The sequence below is a fragment of the Pristis pectinata genome, chromosome 39, assembly GCF_009764475.1.
Source record: "Pristis pectinata isolate sPriPec2 chromosome 39, sPriPec2.1.pri, whole genome shotgun sequence".
NCBI lineage: Eukaryota > Metazoa > Chordata > Chondrichthyes > Rhinopristiformes > Pristidae > Pristis > Pristis pectinata.
Window position 1 is genome coordinate 1,496,328 of NC_067442.1, and position 20,266 is coordinate 1,516,593.

At 59.9% G+C, this 20,266-nt stretch overlaps 2 protein-coding genes across 3 annotated transcripts; both read left to right on the forward strand.

Moving 5' to 3' along the window:
* Positions 1-2,165: 2,165 nt before the first annotated feature.
* LOC127587154 (apolipoprotein A-IV-like) lies at positions 2,166-7,367 on the forward strand. Its single transcript, XM_052045348.1, has 4 exons — positions 2,166-2,192; positions 3,456-3,528; positions 4,488-4,641; positions 6,815-7,367. Exons 2-4 carry the CDS (start codon positions 3,486-3,488, stop codon positions 7,365-7,367), a joined length of 750 nt encoding a protein of 249 aa, XP_051901308.1. The 5' UTR covers positions 2,166-2,192; positions 3,456-3,485.
* Positions 7,368-14,238: 6,871 nt separating this feature from the next.
* Positions 14,239-19,573, forward strand: apoeb (apolipoprotein Eb). Of its 2 annotated transcripts, XM_052045546.1 has the most exons (4): positions 14,239-14,408; positions 14,506-14,566; positions 18,021-18,162; positions 18,798-19,573. In XM_052045546.1, exons 2-4 carry the CDS (start codon positions 14,524-14,526, stop codon positions 19,411-19,413), a joined length of 801 nt encoding a protein of 266 aa, XP_051901506.1. In that variant the 5' UTR covers positions 14,239-14,408; positions 14,506-14,523; the 3' UTR covers positions 19,414-19,573. The 2 variants fall into 2 exon arrangements, with proteins under 2 accessions (XP_051901506.1, XP_051901505.1); XM_052045545.1 differs by having other exon boundaries at positions 14,251-14,566.
* Positions 19,574-20,266: the final 693 nt, after the last annotated feature.

Here is a 20,266-nt window from a genome sequence, read left to right on the forward strand (position 1 = left end):
AGGTGGGAGTGGGGAGGGGGGTGTACAGCGGCTTCAGGGAGTACAGACAGGTGGGGCGAGGGGTGAGAACATGGCAGATGGAAGGTAACTGGGAAAATTTGAGGGTGACCCAATCTGGCCCAGGAGGGGGGAGGCCTTGTTACCTGGTGCGAGATCGGGTAGTGCTGATGTTCAGTTGGTCCTGGGTGTCATTGTACACTGGTCACTGAAGGGGCAGCAAGCAATTATGGGGGTAAATGGTGCGTTGGCCTTTATTATGAGAGGATTTGACTGCAGGTGTAAAGATGTGCCACTCAGACCGTGCGGGGCCTCGCTGAGAATGTCCTTGGAGTGGGGTCTGGTCTCCCCACATCACACACGACAGACATGCCCCAGAGGGAGTGCAGTGAAGAACAGGGAGGGTGGGTTTGTCCCGTGAGGAGAGATTAGGCACTCGGGGGCCGGGACTCTCTGGGAGAACGAGAGAGGGTCTCACTGAGACACAAAACCCTCGACAGGGTGGATGTGGGGGAGGGGGATCCCCCCCAGCCAGGGGAGTCCAGGACCAGGGGTCCCAGTCTCAGAATGAGGGGGTCGGCCAGTTGGAACAGAGATGGGGGAAGATTTCTTCACCCAGAGGGTCGGGGGACCTCAGGAATTCTCTCCCCCCAGAGGTCTCAATCATAGAACACGGAACAGGCCCTTCGGCCCATTGTGTCTGTGCCGAACATGATGCTGAATTAAACTAAATCCCTTCTGCCTGCACACAGTCCATCTCCCTCCACTCCCTGCACATCCCTGTGTCTGTCTAACAGCCTCCCAAACCCCTCCATCATATCTGCCACCACCCCCACCCCTGGCAGCACATTCCAGGCACCCACCACTCTCTGCGTAAAAAAACCTGCCCCACACATCTCCTTTGAACTTTCCCCCCCTCATCTTAAACCCATGCCCTCTGGTATTCGACATTTTGACCCTGGGGGAGAAAGATCCCAGCTGTCTACTCTATCTGTGCTTCTCATAATCTGATAAACCTCTATTAGGTCTCCCCTCAGCCTCCGCTGCTCCAGAGAATTGCTTTTCCCTTGTTCTACCTTGACATCAGGATCAGATGATATGAGGTGAAAGGTGTTGTTTTGTGGCAGCAGTACAGTGCAAGACATAAAATTACTGTAAATTACAAAATAAGTAAAATAGTCCAAAAGAAGAGGAATAATGGGGTGGGTGTTCACGGGTTCATGGACCGTTCAGGAATCTGATGGCAGAGGGGAAGAAGCTGTTCCCTGACTCGTTGAGTGTGGGTCTTCAGGCTCCTGTACCTCCTCCCCAATGATAGTAACGAGAAGAGGGCATGTCCCGGGTGGTGAGGGTCCTCAGTGACGGATGCCGCCTTCTTGAAGATTCTGCGATGTATTGGCGTGACGAAACAATCTGTCCTGAACGGCAAAGCAGTTTTTCACGGTACCCCGGGTACAGGTGACAATAATAAACCAATTTACCCAAAACTATTGAGATAAGAGACCCATAGATTCCCGGATATTAGGGGAGGGATATCGGGGGTCAGGACAGGAAAGAGGGAGATTAGCTGGGATATCGACCGACGGACCAACAGGCTCCAAGGAATGAATGCACCTGGTCCCATTTCTCAGCAGAGGTGACCCATGAGCCCAGCTGTGTCCCTCAGGAGAGGAGTTTGCGCCGTCATTACCCAGTCTGGCCCAGAGCTGGCTCCTGACCCACCCCTCGTGATCCGTCCTCGGTTCAGGGGCAATAAATGCTGGTGTTGCCAGCAACACAGAAATGCCCCCCCCCCCGTGAACGAACAACCGCTCGCCCGGTGGCAGTGGGGAAGACACCGCCTTCTTCCCACTGGCAACCAAACCACAACTGACCCGTGGGCACCACATCTCCACCTAAACCGGCCGCAGGAGAATCTCCTCCATAGGAGCCAGCTGGTACCCGGCCAGAACTTCCTGACCTCGTCACCGAGACCTTGGCCCTTCGGTGCAGCTCTCTCGGGGCTGAGCTGCCCGTTATCACCAGTGGGACCTTTGAGTTACAACATGCTCGGAGAGAGAGGGAAGGAGATAAGAGGTTGAACTTTGGGACGCCAAGGAGGTAGCGGCACTCCCTGTCGTCGAGGAACACCGCCTATATATACGGACACCCACACTGCCTCTGTCTACTTCATCCGGACATCCACGGGTTGGCAGGTAAGACCTTCCACGCAGGGATACGCCGGCAGAGAGCGCAGTGCGAGTATCCATGGGGACATGGGTGTTCGGGAGGAGGGTGAATGCAGGTGGCAGGGGACAGGCTGCCCAGTCAACAGCGGATTATCAGCAGAGACTCCCTGGGGATCCGGAGAAGAGATTAGTCTGCCTCAGCAGACTTGGGAAGATTAAGAGCTGACGTTCGGAGAATCAACAGGGGGCGTGTGGGGAGGGTGTCCCCCCAGCCGGGGGAGTCCAGGACCAGGGTCCCGGACTCAGAGTGAGGGGTCAGCTGGTCAGGACGGAGATTGGGGAGATTCTTCACCCAGAGAGGCGGGGAACCTTGGGAATTCTCTCCCCCCGGGAGAGGTTTCTGGATATTGAGGGATACGGGGTTAGTGCAGGGAAGTGGGGCTGAGGGAGAGGATGAGATGTGGTGGGGGAATGGGAGAGCAGGAGCGAGGGACTGAATGGCGTCCTGCTTCTGTTCCTGGTGCTGTGATTCGAGCATCGAAATCGGACCCCCGTAACCTAGCACGGTAGGTCCTGGACCTCCGCTGCCACACACAGGGCGCAAAGTGGGCAGAGCAAATCCTGGAGAGGAATGTTCAGAATAACAGTGCATGGGTGGTGAGGAGGGAGCGTCGTGGGAGGGGCGGTGAGGAGGGAGGGGGTGGTGAGGAGGGAGCGTCGTGGGAGGGGCGGTGAGAAGGGAGGGGGTGGTGAGGAGGAGCGTCGTGGAGGGGCGGTGAGGAGGGAGGGGGTGGTGAGGAGGGAGCGTCGTGGAGGGGCGGTGAGGAGGGGGGGTGAGGAGGGAGCGTCGTGGGAGGGGCGGTGAGGAGGGGGGGTGAGGAAGGAGCGTCGTGGGAGGGGCGGTGAGGAGGGAGGGGGTGTGAGGAGGGAGCGTCGTGGGAGGGGCTGTGAGGAGGGAGGGACGTGAGGAGGGAGGGTCGTGAGGAGGGAGGGGCTGTGAGGAGGGAGGGGCTGTGAGGAGGGAGCGCCGCAGGAGGGGCGGTGAGGAGGGAGGGGGAGTGAGGGGGGAGGTCTGCGTGTGGGAGGGGCGGTGAGGAGGGAGCGTCGCGCTGCAGGAGGGGTGCAGAGAAGTGGTTGGCCCCTGGGATCTTGGTGAGACAGCTACCATATTTGATGGGCCGAGTGGCCTCAGGGGCTGGTCAGCCGCTCCCGGTGCCCGGGCTGGGATTCGGGGAATGCACCTGCTCTGGGGGAAGGACTAATCCCTGGAATTGCCTGCTCTTCCCGCAGCGTCTCGAGTGGATCCATTTCTCCGTCAACATGAAACTCATCGCTCTCCTCATGGTCCTGAGCCTCGCACTCGGTGAGTCCACCCTCATCTCACAGTGGAAGGGAGCTACCAGGGTGGGGTCCTAGGTCACCAGCCCCTACACCCCTCCCCGTCTCTGTGACCCCCTCCGACCCCTACACCCCTCTCCGTCTCTGTGACCCCTTCTATCCCCTCCCCTCCCTACCTCTATGACCCCAACACCCCTACTTGATCTCCCCTCCTCCAATCCCGACCTCCACCATCCCTCCAACCCCTCCCCAACCCCACCCGATTGCCGTCTCTCTACCACTGATGGCCGTGTCTTCAGCTGCCCGGGCCCCGAGCTCCGGTACCCCCTCCCTCACCCCCTCTGCATCCCTCTCACCCTCTCCGACCTTATCTCCCCTCCCTCTCAGCCCTCCCCACCCCCTCCACCCCCCTCCACCCTCACTGCCCTCCCCTCTTGGGTGGCCTGTCCCAGTGTCTCCCCATGGTGCTGGGGCTGGGACAGGGTGGGGTGGGGTCTCCCCGCGGTGCTGGGACTGGGACGGGGTGGGGTGGGGTCTCCCCGCGGTGCTGGGGCTGGGACGGGGTGGGGTGGGGTCTCCCCGCGGTGCTGTGCTGGGACGGGGTGGGGTGGGGTCTCCCTGCGGTGCTGGGACTGGGACGGGGTGGGGTGGGGTCTCCCCGCGGTGCTGGGGCTGGGACGGGGTGGGGTGGGGTCTCCCCACGGTGCTGGGGCTTGGATGGGGTGGGGTGGGGTTTCCCCACGGTGCTGGGGCTTGGACGGGGTGGAGTGGGGTCTCCCCACGGTGCTGGGGCTTGGACGGGGTGGGGTGGGGTCTCCCCACGGTGCTGGGACTGGGACGGGGTGGGGTGGGGTCCCCGGGGGAGTTCCCACTCGTTCCCGGGGTGCGTGTACACACACAGTCCACGCTCCCCGCACGTGGGACGCCTCTCTCTCTCGCTCAGCAGTTCACTGGGACGGTGCTCCCTGCTCTGCCCTCTCCCAGGATCCCAGGCCTACCTGTTCCCCTGGCAGGAAGAGCACCGGACGAGGTTGGAACAGGCGAAGGATGCCTTCTGGGAGTACGTCAGCCAGATGAGTAACATGGCCAAGGAGACGCTGGAGGCGGTGAAACAGTCAGAACTGGGGCAGGACCTCAAGTAGGTGACATGTCCCGAGCGGTCTACAGGGGGCGCCACTGTGGGGAGGGCCACTCCACCCCTCGAACCCTCCCCATCCCTGTGACCCCTCTGGCCCCTGCACCCCTCCCCGTGACCCCTCCGGCCCCTACATCCCTCCCCATCTCTGTGACCCCCTCCCTCCCCTGCACCCCTCCCTATCTCTGTGAGCCCCTACACCCCCCATCTCTTGTGACCCCCCCCCACATCCCTCCTCAATCTGCCCCCCAATCCTGACCTCTCCACCCTCTGATTCCCGCCTCTCCACCACTGACAGCCGTGCCTCCAGCTGCCCGGGCCCCGAGCTCTAGAATCCCCTCCCTCACCCTCTCTGCACCTCCCTCCCTCTCACCAAGCTGTTGCCGGGATCTCCTGGCGGTCCAGGGTTGGTTGGAATTCACTCGGTAACAGGCACCGGTCTGGGGTTTGAAGACAAGATCCCACACCCACACCTCGGGGTACAGGTCCGAGGATCCCTGAGAGGGGCAGGGCTGGGAGATGAGGTGAGGAAGGCGTGCGGGACTCCTGCCTTCATCAGCCGGGGCACAGAGTACAAGAGCAGGGAGGTCCTGGGACAGCTTCACACGACGTTGGTCAGACCCCCAGCGGGAGGACTGCGCGCGCTGTGGGCCCCACATTGGGGGTAGGAGGTGACTGCACTGGAAAGGGCGCAGGGGGTGGGTGTCCTGGGACATCGCCCTGGGACAGGGTGTTCCGGTGACGGGGAGAGACCGGGTCTGTTCTCCCTGGAGCGGAGGGGGCTGGGGGGGATGCCTGATGGAGGTGGACAACATTGTGAGGTGGGGGAGAGACAGGGTGGACTGCAGGGAACTTCTCCCCCATGTAGATGAACTTGGAAGTGAAGTTCAAGTCTGCTGTCACGGGCACACACACACCCAGGGTGTAAATGCCAGGGGAGTGGGCTTCCTGCAGCAGGACATTACACCACAGACAGAAGTTAGCATAAACTTAAACTAACATAAATTATACAGAACTTGCAGGACAGGATAAAGATAACGACACCAGTGCAGATTAAGAGACAGGAAACGGGATACAGTCCGAGGCAGTGTTGAGCTTTTCCAGTGGGTTCAAGAACCAGATGGCAGTGGGGTGGAAGCTGTTGTTGAACCTTGAGGTGTGGGTCATAGATTTTGGGTGAGGGGGCAGAGATTTAAGGTGGGAGTCTGAGGGGGACCTCCTTCACCCAGAGAGAGGTGAGGACCTGGAACACACTGCTGGAGGGGGTGGTGTCGCATTCTGGGAAGACAGACGTGGGTTGGACTTTCACCGTGAACGGCAGGGCCCCGGGCAGTGTTGTAGAACAGTGGGACCCAGGGGTACAGGTACACGGTTCCTTGAAAGTGGCGTCACAGGTAGACAGGGCGGTGAAGAAGGCGTTCGGCACTCTGGCCTTCACTGGTCAGGGCACTGAGTACAGGAGTTGGGAGGTGATGTCGCAGTTGTACAGGACGTTGGTGAGGTCGCATTTGGAGAACTGTGTGCGGTTCTGGTCGCCCTGCTGTAGGAAAGATGCCATTAAGTTGGAGAGAGTGCAGAGGAGATTTACGAGGATGTTGCCGGGACTCGAGGGCCTGAGTTACGGAGAGAGGTTGGGCAGGTTGGGACGTTATTCCTTGGAGCGTAGGAGACTGAGGGGTGACCTTATAGAGGTGTATAAAACCACGAGGGGCATCGATAGGGTGAATGCGCACAGTCTTTTCCCCCAGGGTTGGGGAATCAAGAACCAGAGGGCACAGGTTTAAGGTGAGAGGGGAAAGAGATTTAATAGGGACCCGAGGGGCAACTTCTTCACCCAGAGGGTGGTCCGTACATGGAACGAGCCGCCAGAGGGAGTGGGTGAGGCAGGTACATTAACAACACTCGGACAGGTCCGTGGATGGGAAAGGTTTAGAGGGATATGGGCCAAACGCAGGCAGATGGGACTGGCTGGAATGGGAACCTTGGTCAGCACGGACTGGCTGGGCCGAATGGCCTGTTTCCGTGCTGAAAGACTCTGTGACCGCATGTCCAGGATCGTCAGGGTTATGGGCCAAGTGCTGGGAGTTGGGTTAGTATGGAGGGGTGGACACGATGGGCCGGATGGCCTCTCCCAGCACCGCATGACTCTCACCCCCCCCCCTCCGTCCCTCCCCAGTGAGCGGATCGCCCAGAGTGTCAACAGCGCCAACCTGTATGCAGCAGAGGTGAGCGAGAAAGTGCAGCCCCTGGCCCAGGAACTGGTGGAGCAGCTGAGCGCCAACGCCGAGATGATGCGCCAGCAGATCGCCCGCAACCTGGCCGAAGTGAACCAGCGCCTCTCGCCCTACGCTGAGCAGCTGCGGGAGCAGCTGAGCGCCCACGTCACCAAGCTCGGCCACTCCCTGAAGGATCAGGTGGACATCAATGCCGAGGCGATGGGCCAGGAGCTCCGGGAGATGGTCCGGCTCAGTGTGGAGGCCTTTGAGGAGAAGATGGCACCCTACTCGGCTGAGGTCCAGCTCAAGGTCAACCAGGGCATCGAGCAGTTCCAGCAGGGCCTGGTTCCCTTCGTGGAGGAGATGCAGGCCAAGGTGGTGCAGCACGCCCAGGAGCTGCATGAGAACCTCCGGCCCTACGCTGAGGACGTCAGCGAACAGCTCTCCACCTACGACCACAACGTGCGGCAGAAGATCAACGCCATCCTGGAGGAGATCCAGAAGGAGAACTGAATCCTCCTCCGCCCCTCTCCCCCGATCCTGGATGTCCCCGGACCCCTCCCCAACCCAGGAGCACCCCTCCCCCCCACCCCTAACCTCACCCCCAGCTCAATGTGAATAAATCTTTGCACATTATCCATCCAGTGGTGATTGCTTCATTTCACTAACCAGTTTGTTATTCAAAGTGGAGTTCACTGTCTCACTCACACACACACACACACACACACACACACACACACACACACACACACACACACACACACACACACACACACACACACACACACACACACACACACACACACACACACACACACAAGTCCGTGTGTGCACAGGTGCAATGCAAAACTTAACTGAAGCAGCAAGCAGCATCACAGGCACAGAGCATCAGAGACACAACATTCACATGAAAAAAACATCAATTATACACAATTTTTACAAGAAAGAACACAATTAGAACAAGTCCACTGTAGTGCCCAGCGGTCCCAGTGTTGCTGCACTGAGGCAGTGATCAGGGTTGTGCCGGTCGGTTCAAGAACCAAATGGTTGAAGGGAAGTCAATGTTCCTGAACCTGGTGGTGTGGGGACTTCAGGCTTCTGCACCTCCTGCCTGATGGCAGCTGCGAGAAGATGGCACGGCCCGGATGGTGGGGATCTTTGATGACAGACGTTGTCTTCTTGAGGCAGCGCCTCCTGTAGATACTCCCGATGGTGGGGAGGGATGTGCCCGTGATGTGTTGGGCTGAGTCCACTGCTCTCTGCAGCTTCTTATGTTCCTGCGCATTCAAATTGCCGTCCCAGACCGTGATGCGACTGGTCACAGGTACTGCGACACAGGGAAAAACTTTAGTTTACGTGCCATTCAGGGCTGAAATGGTGGCCACAAGAGGACACAGGTTTAAGGTGCTGGGGAGTAGGTACAGAGGAGATGTCAGGGGTAAGTTTTTTACTCAGAGAGTGGTGAGTGTGTGGAATGAGTTGCCGGCAACGGTGGTGGAGGCGGATACGATAGGGTCTTTTAAGAGACTTTTGAATAGCTACATGGAGCTGAGAAAAATAGAGGGCTATGGGTAAGTCGAGTAATTTCTAAGGTAGGGACATGTTCAGCACAGCTTTGTGGGCCGAAGGGCCTGTATGTGCTGTAGGTTTTCTATGTTTCTATCTCTCCGTACATCAGTACATCGGGGTGGTACAGAAAAACAGAATGCAGAATAAAGTATCACAGTTACAGAGAAAGTGCAGTGCAGGCAGACAGTAAGGTGCAAGGGCCACGACCAGGTAGATTGGGAGATTGAGAGTCCATCTTTAGCGTGTGAGAGGTCTGTTCAATCGTCTATAACAGCAGGATAGAAGCTGTCCCTGAGCCTGGTGGCGTAAATGGAAGTTTTAAGAAAGTTTAAAAGTTTTTAAGTTTCCCAGTTGTTCCCCAACTGCACTTCCGGGCTGGAATTTTCAGACTCCCAGGATCCTGGATTTTCCAAAAAGCTCCCTCCATTCACTCCATCTGCTCGGCCTCTGGATATTTGGAAAACCATCACCGAGCCAATGAAATTCCCGGGATCGTGACCCCACTGTACCTGCATAATTTAGCCCCACAGGGTGTGGGAATTATCCTGGGAGATTTCCTCTTTCACACTGGGAGGTGGGACAATCCCACCTCCCAGTGTGAAATATCCAGGGTTACCACTTCCACCCACCCACCAGGTCCCTGGGGAGACACCTCCTGGAATACTGTGCACCATCCGGTCTCCCTCCCTAGGGAAGGACGGACTCCCCACAGAGGGAGGCGGGGGTGAAGGGTCACCGGATCGATCCCTGGGACAGGGGGATTGTCCCGTGAGCAGACAGGGGCCGGGACTCTCTGGGAGAAAGAGAGGGGGTCTCACTGAGACACAAAACCCTCAACGGTGGGGGTGTGAGGAGGGGGTTTCTCCCGGCCAGGGGAGTCCTGGACCAGGGGTCCCATCTCAGAATGAGGGGGTCGGCCGGTCGGGACGGAGAAGGGGGGAGATTTCTTCACCCAGAGGGTCAGGGAAACCTCGGGAATTCTCTCCCCCACCCGGAGAGGTTTCCAGATATTGAGGGAACGGGGGAATGCGAGGTTGGTGCAGGGGAGTGGAGGCTGGAGGGAGGGCTCAGCTGGGGTTGGAGGGGATGGGAGAGCAGGGAGGAGGGGACGAATGGCTTCCCTTGCTTCTCCTTCTGATGAATCTGGCAAGAACTGGCCTGGCCTTTGTCCGGGAGAACTTCGCGACGGCTGCTCTGAGGATTGTCCGTCACACCGACACCCGTGTGTCTGATGTCGTCTGCCCTCTGGACCAACCCCCTGCGCCCCACCACCCCCCCACCTCCCCGGCCGATGGATGCCAGTGGGAGTTAGTCACAGGGTCGCGTGGCGCAGGCCCTTCGGCCCATCGTGTCCCTGCCGGCCCACTGATGCCGACCCCGTTCACCAGCACTGGGTCCCTCCCTTTCCCTACCTCGGCCATTTGAGTGCCCATCCGGATCCTCCTTCAGTGCTGTGAGGGTCTCTGCTCCCCCACATCCAGTCCGTTCCACATCCCAAAACCCCCCACCACTGGGGGGAAACATTCCCTCTCAGATCCCCTCCACATCACCAGATTTAGACCCCCCTCCCACGGGGCAGGGGTTCCCTACTCCCCACCCTGTCTCTCCCCCCTCACAATGTTGTCCACCTCTATCAGGCCCCCCCCTCAGCCCCCAGCTTCTCCCCATCTCTCCCTGAACGCTCTGTCCCAAGGCCATGTCCCGGGGACACCCCACCCTCCCCGTGGCCTCTCCAGTGCAGTCACCTCCTCCCCCCTGTGTGGGGCCCACATCCCCACGCAGTCCTCCCACTGGGGGTCTGACCGACGTCGTGTGAAGTTGTCCCGGGACATCCCTGCCCTCCTGACAATGAACTGGTCATCCGTGCTGACCAAGGACCCTACCTGAGCCAGTCCCATGGCCCATATCACTCTGAACCTTCCCCACTCACGGACCTGTCTGAGTGTTGTTAATGTACCTGCCTCACCCACTTCCTCTGGCAGCTCGTTCCATGTATGGACCACCCCCTGGGTGAAAAACATGCCCCTTTAAATCTTCCCCTCTCACCTTAAACCTGTGCCCTCTAGTTTTAGACTCCCCCACCCTGGGGAAAGGACTGTGACCGTCCACCTTATTGACGCCCCTCGTGGTTTTACAAACCTCCATAAGGTCACCCCTCAGCCTCCTTCACTCCAGGGAAAACAGTCCAGGCCTGTCCAGCCTCTCCTTATAACTCCAGCCCTCCAGTCCCGGGAACGTCCCCGTGAACCTTTTCTGCCCCCTCTCCAGCTCAGTGACACCCTTCCTATAGCTGGGCAACCGGAACCGCACACAGTACTCCAGGTGCGGCCTCACCGACGCCTTGTACAGCTGTAACGGGACGTCCCAACTCCTGTACTCGGTGCCCTGAACGATGAAGGCCAGTGTGCCGAATGCCTTCTTCACTGCCCTGTCTACCTGTGACACCACTTTCAGGGAACCGTGTACCTGTACCACTGGGTCTCTCTGTTCTACAACACTCCCCGGGGCCCTGCCGTTCACTGTGTAACTTCCCAAAATGCATCACCTCACACTTAGAACATAGAACCTAGAACAGTCCAGCACAGGACAGGCCCTTCGGCCCACAATGTTGTGCCAACTAATTGAAACAATGACCCCAACTAAACTAATCCCTTCTGCCTGCACACGGTCCGTCTCCCTCCACTCCCTGCATGTCCACGTGTCTGTCTAACAGCCTCTTAAACCCCTCGATTGTATCTGCCTCCACCCCCACCCCTGGCAGCACATTCCAGGCACCCACCGCTCTCTGTGTTAAACAGTTGCCCCACACATCGCCTCCGAACTTTCCCCCCTCACCTTAAATGCACGCCCTCTGGTATTGGACATTTCCACCCTGGGGAAAAGACTGACTGTCTACTCTATCTGTGCCTCTCATAATTTTATAAACCTCTATCAGGTCTCCCCTCAGCCTCTGCCGTTCCAGAGAGAACAACCCAAGTTTGTCCGACCTCTCCTTATAGCTCATGCCCTCTAATCCAGGCAGCGTCCTGGTGAACCTCTCCTGCACCCTCTCCAAAGCCCCCACAATCTCCCTGTAACAGGGCGACCAGAACTCCAGAGGTGGTCTAAACAAAGTTTCACACAACTGTGACATTGATGCAATGTATTGTGAAAGTATTTTTCCAGACTCATCACTTCACCCTTGTCCGAGTTAAACTCCGTCTGCCGTTCCTTGGCCCACTTCCCCAGTTGATCCTGACCCTGCTGTAAGCTGAGACACCTCCCTTCACTTGTCTACTCCACCACCAATCCTTGTTGTCTAAGAGATGAGGAGAAGTTTTTGTCTCTCAGAGGGTAGAGGGTAGAGGGTATTTCGACCTCTCCTTCTCAAAGGACGGCGGGAGGAGGATCCAGGGTGGGGTGAACATCAAACCTGGCATGGGGCAGTTTTTGTTAACCGGTGGGGTTAAAACGGGTCAGACGGAGAAAGTTCCCAGCCCGATGAAACTGGTGGGGTCGGATCAACGGGCCTCTCCCGTCCCTGAGTAACTGGCTGAAGAGAGGCCGCGATGTGTTGAGGACTTCATACGGAGCTCAGCCAATGTGAACGGCAGGTTCAGAGGATTCCTGCGAGGGCAAAGTGCGGGAGGCAGCGATGAAACTGCCTCGGAGGGACCTTGTACGGGTCAGATAAGATACCAATGTGCCGGCAGGGCACATTTCCCTGATGTGACTGCAATGAATCACGAGCGCCTGGTCACAACTCAGCTGAGTCAGCCCACGGGGAGATAGGAGTCTTCGGGCTGTGTCGGGGGCAGGGACAGAGGCAGAGGGATGGGGTGGGGGTGGGGCTGGGGACGGCTCTCCAGGGGTACGTCAACCTCGGCTGGGTTCAGTGAACTATGATCATCTGGGATACTTCCCATCAGGATTTGGTGTGCGGAAGGGGTTGTGTCAGTGTGAGACTGATCCCTGGGCCCCTGTGGCACTGACCCTTCACCAGCATAGGAAGTCCCGGCCCCCCACACCCCTCCCCATGTCCGTAACCACTGACCCCCACCGGCACCTACACCCCTCCCCGTCTCTGTGACTCCCTCCAGCCCCTACACCCCTCCTCATCTCTGTGACTCCCTCCCTCCCCTACACCTGTCCCTGTCTCTGTGACCCCCTCCAGCCCCTACACCCCTCCTCATCTCTGTGAATCACTCCGGCCCCTACACCCCTCCCCGTCTCCGTGACCCCCACCGGCCCCTACATCCCTCCTCATCTCTGTGACCCCCTCTGGCCCCTACACCCCTCCCCGTCTCTGTGACCCCCTCCCTCCCCTACACCCCTCCGGGTCTGTGACCTGGGGGGAACCGGGAGAGCCTCCCTGCCTGTGTCCCGGGAGAAGGAGCCGGGGCCTCTCCCTGCGTGTCCGGGACACGGCGGGACCCTCCGTGAGTGCGGGCGGTCTGAGCGGCTCCTCCCGCACCCTCGGCGCTCTGGCGCTGCCCGTCTCCCTCCCCTGCACTGTCCGAGCCCGGCCTGATCCCGGTCCCCGGCCGGCGGCAGAGATCAGACGGGCCGGCTCTCTCTGCTCTCTGGACCCTGACCCCGTGAGTTGGAACCTCCCGAGCTGGTGTGGGTATAAAAGGTCCGACCCTGTCTGCTCTCCCCTACACCTCTGTTAGGGGAGAGGTAGGTCGCGGGAAGGGAGGTGTCAGAGACGGGGGGCGGGGGGGTCACAGGGACGGGGGGCGGTCACAGAGACGGAAGGGAGGTCACAGGGAGGGAGGGGGGAGTGTCATGGGGGGGGTACAGACGGTGAGGGGTGTAGGATCCGAGACAGGGGTCGGACACAGGGAGGGGTGCAGGGGGTTACAGAGGGGAAGGGTGCAGGGGGTTACAGAGATGGGGAGGGGTGCAGGGGGTTACAGAGGGGAGGGGTGCAGGGGGTTACAGAGACGGGGAGGGGTGCAGTGGGTTACAGAGACGGGGGTGCAGGGGGTTACAGAGATGGGGAGGGGTGCAGGGGGTTACAGAGGGGAGGGGTGCAGGGGGTTACAGAGACGGGGAGGGGTGCAGGGGGTTACAGAGACGGGGGTGCAGGGGGTTACAGAGGGGAGGGGTGCAGGGGGTTACAGAGACAGGGGTGCAGGGGTTACAGAGACGGGGAGGGGTGCAGGGGGTTACAGAGACGGGGGTGCAGGGGTTACAGAGACGGGGGTGCAGGGGGTTACAGAGACGGGGGTGCAGGGGGTTACAGAGACGGGGAGGGGTGCAGGGGTTACAGAGACGGGGGTGCAGGGGAGTTACAGAGACGGGGGTGCAGGGGGTTACAGAGACGGGGGTGCAGGGGGTTACAGAGACGGGGAGGGGTGCAGGGGTTACAGAGACGGGGAGGGGTGCAGGGGTTACAGAGACGGGGGTGCAGGGGAGTTACAGAGACGGGGGTGCAGGGGGTTATAGAGACGGGGGTGCAGGGGGTTATAGAGACAGGGAGGGGTGCAGGGAGTTACAGAGGGGAGGGGTGCAGGGGCGGAAGGGATGTGTGTGGGGTCCAAAGGGGAGGGAGTCGGTCACGGGAGGGGTGCAGGGGGTTACAGAGACGGCTGAACGGAGTGGCACTGATGGCTAACACCAGATACTCGGGATACAAATTGGGACGAGTCCGCCGCCGCTGATGCACAGCCCAGAGGCAGGGATTTCCGCTGCCGCTTCGCTCTGTGCCTCGGAGTAACCCCTGATGCTGATGCCCATCAGAGTGAGCTCCCCGCCCCTCCCCTCCCCTCCCCGGAGACAGCCTCGTGTGGGAGGTGTTATCTGCGGCTCGGGCTGGGGGTTGGGGTGGGAAGTCGGGTGGGGGGTGGTGGTTGCTCGTAACAGTGGGTGGGTTCGCTGCCGGGACTTGTCCTGGGCTCCTGGCTATTTAAAAGGACTGTTGTTTGAACCGGTCCAATCGGAGCAGAGTGGGCGAGCGAGCGAGAGTGAGCGCAGACTAATTGAGATTTCGACAGAGCCTCGGTAAATTAGTGCCCTGCCCGCGTTCCGTGCGGTTGCTGGTGAAAGGGATTGTCTGACGAGGAGATTGCTGGTCATTTACTCTCTTCCCACTTTACAGACACCGCAGGCAGGAACCATGAAATTCCTCGTCACCCTCCTAGTCGCAGGGCTGATCGCAGGTGAGTGCTCAGCCACCGCCCGCTCCCTGCCCCGTCTGCGGTGGGGGCAACTTGCTTCACTCCCACCGGGCGGGGCGCGGCGGGACGGGACGGGACCAACTCTCTTGTGTTGGAGCGGTCGGGGAAAGTCGTCCGTTCTGTTGGGGGGAGAGGGGCGGTGTCCGAGGGGGTCACAGAGACGGGGAGAGGGTCGCAGAGTTGAGGGAGAGGTGTAGGGACCGGAGGGGGTCACAAAGTTGGGGGGGGGGGTCGCAGAGACGGGGAGGAGGTCTCAGAGTTGAGGGAGGGGGATTACAAAGTTGAGGGAGGGGTGTAGGGGCCAGAGAGGGGGTCACACAATTGACGGGGGGGGTTAGAGAGGGAACGGGGGTCTCAGAGTTGAGGGAGGGGTGTGGGGTCCGGAGGGGGGTCACAGAGTTGAGGAACGGGGTCACAGAGTTGATGGAGGGGGTTACAAAGTCGAGGGGGTCACAGAGTTAAGGGAGGGTGTCAGGGGGGGCGGTTACAGAATTGAGGGGGTCACGGAGTTGAGGGAGGGTGTCACAGAGTTGAGGGATGGGGGTCACAGATTTGAAAGGGTCACAGTTGAGGGGGTGGTCACAAAGTTGAGTGGGGGTTACAGAGTTGAGGGAGGGGGATTACAAAGTTGAGGGAGGGGTGTGGGGTCCGGAGGGAGGTCACAGAGTTGAGGGAGGGGTGTGGGGTCCGGAGGGGGGTCACAGAGTTGAGGGAGGGGTGTGGGGTCCGGAGGGGGGTCACAGAGTTGAGGGAGGGGTGTGGGGTCCGGAGGGGGGTCACAGAGGAGGAAGGGGGTCACAGAGTTGATGGAGGGGGTTACAAAGTTGAGGGGGGTCACAGAGTTAAGGGAGGGTGTCACGGGGGGCGGTTACAGAATTGAGGGGGTCACGGAGTTGAGGGAGGGTGTCACAGAGTTGAGGGATGGGGGTCACAGATTTGAAAGGGTCACAGAGTTGAGGGGTGGTCACAAAGTTGAGTGGGGGTCACAGAGTTGGGCGGGGGGTGGTGTCGGTAACTGCACCAGAGACAGGGAGAGGATGCAGAGTCGGTGAAATAGTTGAGCGTGTTGGGACCCGCGGGGGATGGTCGGGGGGAGGGTGGAGACGTCCCTCTGGTGAGACATTCCAACTTCTGTTTACCCCGATACCATCTCCATGGCGTCTCACAGCGCTGGGAGCTGGCTGGGAAATTCCAGGAGGGAGGGAGGGAGGGAGGGAAGGAGGGAGAGGTGGGGGAGGGAGGGAGGGAGGGAGGGAGGGAGAGGTGGGGGAAGGGAGAGTGGGGGAGGTGGTCTTCGCTCAGGACTGCCACTGGGACGGCTGCCCGGTGCGGCGACCTCCCAGGTCCGAACCGTCAGTGGAAAACACAAAGGCGGACATTCAAAGTGCCGACACAGGCGGACTCGCAGGGAATGAGAAGTAGTTCAGAGAATGAGGCAGTCCGGAGTGCACCCCCACCCCCTGTGACACCCCCCCCCACCCCCTGCACCCTGTAACCCCCACCCCTGTACCCCCTACACCCTGTACCCCTACACTCCCCACCCCTGTACCCCCACACCCCCACTCTCTGTACATACACCCACTCCCTGTAACCCCTATACCCCTACCCTCTGTAACCCCTACCACTGCCTGTAACCCCAACACCCCCACCCCATAACCCAGACACCCCCATCCCCTGTAACCCCTATCTCCACCCTGTACCCCTCTACACCCTGTAACCCCTACACCAACCCCTGTACCCCCACCCCCTGCATCCCCTACACCGCCACCCCCTGTAACCCCTACCCCCACCCTGTACCCCCTACACCCCCACCCCCTGTAACCCGTACTTCCCCACCTGTAACCCTTCCCCGTGACCCCCAACACCCGTCCCTACCTCTTTGACCCCCTATGCCCCTCCCATCTCTGTAACCCCCTACACCCTTCCCCACCTGAACCCCCTCCCCCCTCAGTGACCCCCCTCCCTTCATGCCCCTCCCTATCCCTATAAGCCCCTCACCTCCCCCCCACCCCCCGGGACGGGATACCTGCCTCCCCCCTGTGGGGCCCACACACACCTCTGGACCTCTGGTCCCTCCGCAGTGCTGGGACCCACTCCCCCGCACTGCTTCAGTTACCCACCCACCCTGAATCCCCCACCCGAACCTCCAGCAGTGGTGAGGGATGGGCGATAGATGCTGCCCCCACCAGCTTCCTGAAATAACAAATGTATTGGGTGAGGTTAGCAAGGTCACAGAGTTGCACCGGCCCTTCAGCCCATTGCGTTCCTGCTAACCCACCAGCACTGACCCCGTTCCTCAGCACAGAGTCCATCCCCTCCCCTGTATCGGCTGTTCGAGTGGCCGTCTGGACCCTCCCTCAAGTGCCGTGAGGGTCTCTGCCCCACCCCACCCCCTCAGGCAGTCCGTTCCACATCCCAAGCCCCCGGGGGGAAGCATTACCCCTCGGATCCCCTCAAACTCCTGCACCCTGGCCATAGGCACCTCTGCCACACGGCTTGGGACGGCAGCTGCTCTGCCCGTGACCGCAGAGAGTCATGGACACAGCTCAGCACGTCACAGAAACCAGCCTTTCCTCCACAGACTCTGTCTACACTTCCCGCTGCCTCAGTAAAGCAGTCGACATGATCAAAGACCCCACCCACCCCGAACATTCTCTTTTCATTTCCACCCTGGGGAAAAGATACCATCTGTCTATCCTATCTGTGCCTGTCATAATCTTATAAATTATAAATTCCCCTCAGCTTCCACTGCTCCAGAGAAAACAACACAAGTTTGTCTAACCAGCATGATCAAAGACCCCCACTCACCCCAGACATTCTCTCTTCTCCCCCCTCCCATTGGGCAGAAGATACCAAAGCCTGAAAGCACGTCCCACCAGGCTCAAGGACAGCTTCTACCCCGCTGTTACAAGACTATTCAATGGTCCCCTAGTACGATAAGATGGACTCTTGACCTCACAATCTACCTCGTTATGGCCCTTGCACCTTACTGTCTGCCTGCACTGCACTTTCTCTGTAGCTGGGACACTTTATTCTGCATCCTGTTTTGTTTTCCCTTGTACTACCTCAACGCACTGTGTAATGAATTGACCTGTACGATCGGTATGCAGGACAAGTTTTTCACTGGACTTCGGGACAAGTGACAATGATAAACCGATTCTAATTCCCACTCCCCACCCTCTCTCTGCCCCACATCCCCCGCCCTTCCCTCAGCCTCCACTCCAGAGAGAGCCACTGCCCCTCCCCTGGACTAGAGGAGGGGGCCTCCACCCTCCCCAGCCCATGGGCTCTGGTGCTTGGGGTGAGGTGCCCCTGGTTCCGAGGCTCCCCCACGGTGGTGGGACAAGAGGGTGGGGAGTCCCTCCTCATACCGCGCAGGGAGAGGCATTCCGGCTGCCTCTTCAGGAAGGTTCTGACCCGCATTTTCCTGCCGCAGCTGCCCAGGGTTCCCAGGAGCCAGCTCCCAACGCCCCGACCAAGTGGGAGGAGGCAGTGGAGAAGTTCTGGGACTTGGCCAGTCAGGTCCTGCACTCCACCGAATCGGTGTTGTCCAACACCCAGCTGCAGAACCGGTTCCGGTGAGTGGGTCTCGCGGGGGGGGGGGGTGGGCGGTGGAGGGAGGGGGGGCTAGCGAGGGATGGTAGTGAGGGGGGAGGAGGCGGTGGAGAAGTTCTGGGACTTGGCCAGTCAGGTCCTGCTCTCCACCGAATCGGTGCTGCCCAACGCCCAGCCGCAGGGTCAGCTCCAGTGAACGGGTCTCACGGGGGGCGAGGGGGGGGCAGAAGGAGGGGACGGGGGGGGCAGCAAAGGAAGGAGGGGACGGGGGCAGAACAGAGCACAGGGAGGGAGGGCGGCGAGGGAGGGAGGGAGGGGTTGGGGAGGAGGGGGCGAGGGGGCGCCACAGGAGGGAGGGGGGTGGTGGGGAGCTTTGCATTTCTCTCTCTCTCGGAGCTAACATTTTGCACCCACCCCCCCGCACCTTCTGTCTCCCCCTCACTCTCTGTATGTGTGTCTCTCTCTCTCTCTCTCTCTCCTGGGACTAATTTTCCTCTCTCTCTCTTTCTGTCTCTCTGTCCCTCTCTCTCTCTCTGTCTCTCTGTCTCTCTCTCTGTTCCTCTCTCCTGGGACTAATATTTTTCTCCTCCTCCCTCCCCACCCTCTCCTCCCCCCTCTCCTTCCCCCCCCCCCCCCCCCCCCCCCCCCACTGCTGCAGGGAGCTGATCACCGAGGGCCTCTCGCAGCTGAACACCTCGGCCGAGGACCTACGGGCACGGCTGGGTCCGTACTCGGAGCAGTTCCACTCGGATCTGGAGGTGCTGCGGGATCGGCTGCAGAGGGACCTGGGCTCCCTGCAGAGCACAGTGGAGCAGTACCACACCGAGAGCCAGCTGCTGGCCCAGCAGGGCTACAGCGACCTGCGCCACACCCTGGGCGTCTACCTGCGCAAGTACCGCAAGCGGCTGACCCGCGACCAGGAGCAGATCCGCCACAAGTTCCAGGAGTACCAGGAGCTGCTGGGGGATCAGGGCCAACGGGCGGTGGAGGGTCTGCGACAGGCCGTGGACCCCGTGGCCTCGGCCACCGGCACCAAGCTGCAGGAGGGTCTGTCCGCCCTGCAGCAGGGCTTCGAGCAGCGGCTGGACCAGGTCCGGCAGCAGGCGCACAGCTTCCAGCAGCAGGCCGCCCGCGACACCCAGGGCTTGCGCCAGGCAGTGGAGGACCAGATGGCCGCCCTCCGGGACTGGTTCCAGTCCGAGGCCCAGGCCATCTCCCACCGCTTCCAGGAGCTGCTCGACTCGGTGAGGCAGCAACAGGAGGAAGTCAACTGAGGCCACCAGCTCACCCCCTCCCCTCTGCTTCACCGCTGCCCCCCTCTCCTGGTACGCGACGGTTTTGGGATCCCAGCCCCTCCCTCCGAACTCACATCGGGACGCTCTGTACCTCCACTAACTGGCTCTCGGGACTAACTCAATAAAGAATCATCCTGCCTGCCGTTGTCCTGTGTTTGCTTTCTGCGCCCGGGCCGTAGGAGCGGGGGGGTAGGCTATTCGGCCCGTCGAACCTGCCCCACCGTTACATAGAACAGCACAGCACGGTGCAGGCCCTTCAGCCCACAATGTTGTGCCGACCTACATAAACCTACTTCATGATCAATCTAACCCTCCGACACAGCCCAGAGTCCTCCATTTTCCTTGCATCCGTGCCCTGATGTTAAATGTCCCTGTTGTATCAGCCTCTCCACCACCCCTGGCAGTGTGTTCCAGGCACCCACCGCTCTCTGTGTAAAGAACCCACCACTGACGTCTCCCCTGAACTTTCCTCCACTCACTTTCAACGGATGTCCTCTGGTATTGGCCATTGCCACCCTGGGGAAAAGGTGCTGGCTGCCCACTCTATGCCCCTCATGATCTTGTACACCTCTATCAAGTCACCTCTCATTCTCCTTCTCTCCAAAGAGAAAAGCCCCACCTCACTCAACCTCTCCTCATAAGACATGGTCTCCAATCCAGGCAGCATCCTGGTAAATCTCCTCTGCACCCTCCCTAAAGCTTCCACATCCTTCCTATAATGAGGTGACCAGAGCTGAACACAATACTCCAAGTGTGGTCTGACCAGAGTTCTATAGAGCTGCAACATCACCTCGCGGCTCTTGAACTCAATACCCCGACTAATGGAGGCTAA

Bases quoted from the DNA above. Each gene is read 5' to 3' on its own strand.
- apoeb (XM_052045546.1), top strand. From the start codon at position 14,524: ATGAAATTCCTCGTCACCCTCCTAGTCGCAGGGCTGATCGCAG. The intron at 14,567-18,020 runs GTGAGTGCTCAG...TTCCTGCCGCAG, and splicing joins AGTCGCAGGGCTGATCGCAG to CTGCCCAGGGTTCCCAGGAG. The intron at 18,163-18,797 runs GTGAGTGGGTCT...CCACTGCTGCAG, and splicing joins CAGCTGCAGAACCGGTTCCG to GGAGCTGATCACCGAGGGCC.
- LOC127587154 (XM_052045348.1), top strand. From the start codon at position 3,486: ATGAAACTCATCGCTCTCCTCATGGTCCTGAGCCTCGCACTCG. The intron at 3,529-4,487 runs GTGAGTCCACCC...GCCCTCTCCCAG, and splicing joins GGTCCTGAGCCTCGCACTCG to GATCCCAGGCCTACCTGTTC. The intron at 4,642-6,814 runs GTAGGTGACATG...GTCCCTCCCCAG, and splicing joins GAACTGGGGCAGGACCTCAA to TGAGCGGATCGCCCAGAGTG.